The sequence below is a fragment of the Gossypium arboreum genome, chromosome 6, assembly GCF_025698485.1.
Source record: "Gossypium arboreum isolate Shixiya-1 chromosome 6, ASM2569848v2, whole genome shotgun sequence".
Classification (NCBI taxonomy): domain Eukaryota; kingdom Viridiplantae; phylum Streptophyta; class Magnoliopsida; order Malvales; family Malvaceae; genus Gossypium; species Gossypium arboreum.
Genome location: NC_069075.1, coordinates 4908624 through 4912790, shown reverse-complemented (window position 1 = coordinate 4912790; position 4167 = coordinate 4908624). Strand labels below are relative to the sequence as shown.

The 4167-nt window shown below is 32.4% G+C and overlaps 1 protein-coding gene across 1 annotated transcript; it reads right to left on the bottom strand.

The window, feature by feature from the left end:
- Positions 1-444: 444 nt before the first annotated feature.
- Positions 445-1765, bottom strand: LOC108485799 (ribonuclease 1-like). The gene is made up of 3 exons (XM_017789644.2): positions 1347-1765; positions 1062-1254; positions 445-860 (listed from the first exon to the last, which is right to left on the bottom strand). Exons 1-3 carry the CDS (start codon positions 1611-1613, stop codon positions 604-606), a joined length of 717 nt encoding a protein of 238 aa, XP_017645133.1. The 5' UTR covers positions 1614-1765; the 3' UTR covers positions 445-603.
- Between the last annotated feature and the right edge of the window lie 2402 nt (positions 1766-4167).

Genomic DNA, 4167 nt, shown 5'->3' with positions numbered 1-4167 from the left:
GACAGGTCACTCTTTTATTTTGAGTTGTTTTGATCATTAGAAATCTGAATTTAGTCTCAATCACTCTGAACACCTAAAATTCGTTTTAAAATGTTTCTAAATTGTTTTCAATGACTTAGAATTGATTTTAAATCAATGTGAATGTGCTTATATAAGTTGTTAATTTTTTATGTTCATAATGTTAATCAAAATGGAAATTAGTTCAAGTTGCTCCGGCAACGAATGTAGTGTCTCCTACTTGGACTCAACGATTAGATTAGGTATGTGAAGTGCACATTTAGTGGTAGGCAATGGCAAATTAAGAAAATCTTTTAACAAGGACTGATATTTAATTATAATTTTTTACAGATCCAAATATAAGTTTATTATGTATCAATTTATAAATTTATTATTTTTAAGAGATTAAACAGAAACTTTTTTATTTTTAGGTAGATTAAAGTGAAATTTTATTATATATTAATTTATAATATATTTTATTTATTTAAATTTTTGGGATACCAAGAACTTGTTCCCCCTCAAATTAGTAGGAGGAACAAAACCATAGTCCATAATACAAAGCACAATAAAAATACACGAAATAGCGAATGTGAACATTATAAAGCACTAACTGGCAGGGGGAAAGTGAACATTGTTGGTGAGAGGGTCTTTACATCCACCGGCAACTCTGGTGGGGCAGCTTTGAACCACCGAAGGTGGCGTTTTCTTGGTCCTTGTGAGGCAGAAACGGATCTCTCTCAGATAAAGTGCGCCTCCTGATCGTTGACTGCATGAGATTTGAGGATAGGCTCCCACGTTCTTGTACACATTTTGTAGCAATGTGTTTAAAAGATAGGGAGTGTTTGATGGTTGAACTCCCAAAGCTGCAATTTCAACAATGAAAAAGAAAAACAATAATCAATCACTTAATTCTGTTAATTTATGGGGTTTAATCATTTTTTATAATAAATTTTTGAAATAAGAAATTATATAATACAAATTTGTTTTTGGCATAGACTAGAACAGGGGTAAGTATAATGTAATTGAATTTACCTCTTTTTAAAATTAATAGTAACAATAATTACCTTTGAAAGGGTCGAATTTGGTGGAAGTTGCAAGATTTAAGGTATCATTAAAATAACTCAAAGGATCTTGAGGATAATCAGAGCATATCCCATGGTTTTGCCATTCATGTCTCCAAAAAACAGAGTTTTCGACCCCTGCCCTAAGGTTTGGCCACCTTTGGTTTAGTCTGTCTTGAATGGGTGTTAGTCTAGCCTGCCATTTTTACAATAAAACAAAATTAACACAACACCACCAATTCATGTTATCTAAGCTAAACACATGAACAATAAAAATAAAGAGGTTACCACAGCAGCATCAGGACCAACAGGATTGGCATTGCATCTATTATTAGGCCCATAAGCAGGAACTGCGGTGTCATTGGCAAATGTTGGCCATAACCCATGGATGGTGAAGAAAGTAGGTAATGGAGTCTTACAGTTGGAGAGTGGATAACATGCAGAAGTCGGCCATATCAGACTCAGTTTATAAAATGCAAAATCGGAGCCCTGAGCTGACACCACCAAGCTTGCAAACACAACTAAAGCATAACCTATAAATTGCTTAATACCCATTTTTTCTTACAACACTCAACTCAATGAACAAGAAGAAGAAGAAGAAGGAGCAGGAGGGGGAGGAGAAGGAGATTTGATATTATTTTCTTGAAAGTATATCAGTGTTGCATTGCATGCCTTCAACATTCCAATGCTAGGATTTTTATACCAACTTTCAAGTTTATTTTAGGGAAAACCAAATGATATAATAATATGAATATAAAGGGACCACTTGGTTTTTATCTTTTTGGCATATTAAAATTTATTAATATCTTTGTCTTATTGTGGACTATATATTATATATAGTCACATTTTTGTTGTGTTGAACTTACGTGGAGGTGATAAATCTATTCCTATCCACAATATATATTATAACTAAATAATTATGATTATTTGGTATAATGATATTTAGAAGAGTAAATGAGAAATTGGTTCTAGTAAGCTACTCGAGTTTGACTTAAATTCAAACTTATTTTGATAATTATTAGGCCGAAGTCAAACTCAAGCAGCTTGGGCTATTAATTAAGCCGAATTTGAGCTTAATAATATTCAACTCAAATGGCTCGCGAGCATTACCAAGCTTTTCATATTTTTCTATTTTTCTCGGGGGGGGGGGTTACCTCACACTCTCTCTCTCGACCACACTCCCCTACACCTTTTTTGGATTCCGGGGAGTGTGGGGATGTGAGAGAGCACGCAAAAAAAAAAAAGAGTAAAATAGGGGCTACGCCCACCTAAAATACTCAAATAAATAGCTTAAGATGACAGATGAACCAACTAGAGTATGTTGTGCACATTAAGTGGCATCATATAATGCCACTAAACCCATGACCCAGCGCTTGACAAAAGAACACAAAATCAAGACATTTATTGGCCAATTGTCGAGGATTCTCGACAACTTGGATCACAGAATCCTCGATTGGTCAGATGTACCGTTACCCCTCTATACCTCCCTAAAGCCAATTACAATCAACCAAAGACAACATTAGAATTAGATGGTATAAAAGTATTATCTAATAGGATCTGATTAGCAACTCTAGTATGGGCAACATGAAACACACGGGGCCCAAACGGAAACTCTTTCACCAGACTAGCCAGGATATGGGGGACAAAGTTCTCTTCCCTTGGAATTTGCTTAATGACCACCTGCCAATCATGTATATATATTAATAATCCTAAGTTCAATTATCGAGTTGAGCTCAAGTTCGAGTTCGAGCTTGAGTGCAAAATTTGGTAAATGAGATTAATTGAGCTTGCGCTCCAGTAGCTCGATTATATCTCAAGCCAAACTTGAGCTTAGAAATAGATGTTCGATCGAGCTTGCGTCAAGTATCAAGCTCCAAATTCTGAATGAATAGCTCAAGCTTGACAATATTCAAGTTTGACTCAGCTCGTTTACACCCCTACAAGCAAGAGCCTTGGCTCTTCTCGACTAAATGGGTAATTTTCTTTTTAGTCCCTCCTGCAAATTATAATCTTTAATTTGAGTTTTTTTAGCTTTGGTTAAATGAAAAAAAAAACTGCATTTTCAACCCTTCTCGGTTATCTCAATCCACTCTGATTTCTAAACAAAATTTTGGAATAATGTATAGCTTTAAGATAATTATTGATACTCGGGATTTAGATGTTTGCAAATAATCCAAACTCTTTTCTTTTTCGATTCTAACATTACATAATCAAATACTTTAATTACTATCCATAATAAATTTGAAATGGATGCCTATATAAGCAAAGGTGTTTATAAGTTAAATCGAGTTTATGTATAATATATTTCATGATTACCCAAGTTAATCGATTTGAAATAAAAGTATTAAATTTTGCTTAAATTTTTTTATATTTATAAATAATTAATTCAAGCTTATTTTGGACTCCTCAATATTATTTTAATTTTTTACAAACTTTTTTATTTTTAATTCAATATAATTTTTTCTTTTATTAAAATTTTAAATATAGATAGCTTGAAATATTTTTTAATGTTTTCGTTATAATATTGTATCTTTTTATATACAATATTTGGGGTAGGAGACAAGGGTCATACAAATTGAACCTATGTCAAACAGTGGCTCGACAAGAGCTTTAATCATTATTACATTCAAGTCAAGACAATATTGCATCTCATTATAGAATTAATTTTACGTGGTATATAAATTACATTATGTTAGAATTAAGTGACCCAAATTCTTATTTAAATAAAATACGATGGAAAATAAAATAAAAGTAAAATCCATATAGAACTAGACTTCTTTTATTTTATTTTAGAATAAGGTTTTAAACCTTATTAAACTCCATCTATTTTATATTGATTAGATAAGGTGTTTCAATCCTACTAGAATATGGCTTTGCAAGCCTATAAATAGACATAGTCTATTCCTCTTGTATTTGAGTAAAAATTTTTCGACATAGTGAATTTTCTTTTCCTCTGCCCGTGGTTTTTTTTCCGAAAGGGTTTCCACGTAAAATTTATGTGTTCTTTATTTTTATTTATTTTATTCTATTTATTTTTCACAAATTGGTATCAAAGCTTCCGGGTTATTCATCTCGATCACGGTAATGGCGTCTTTGAAGTATGAAATTC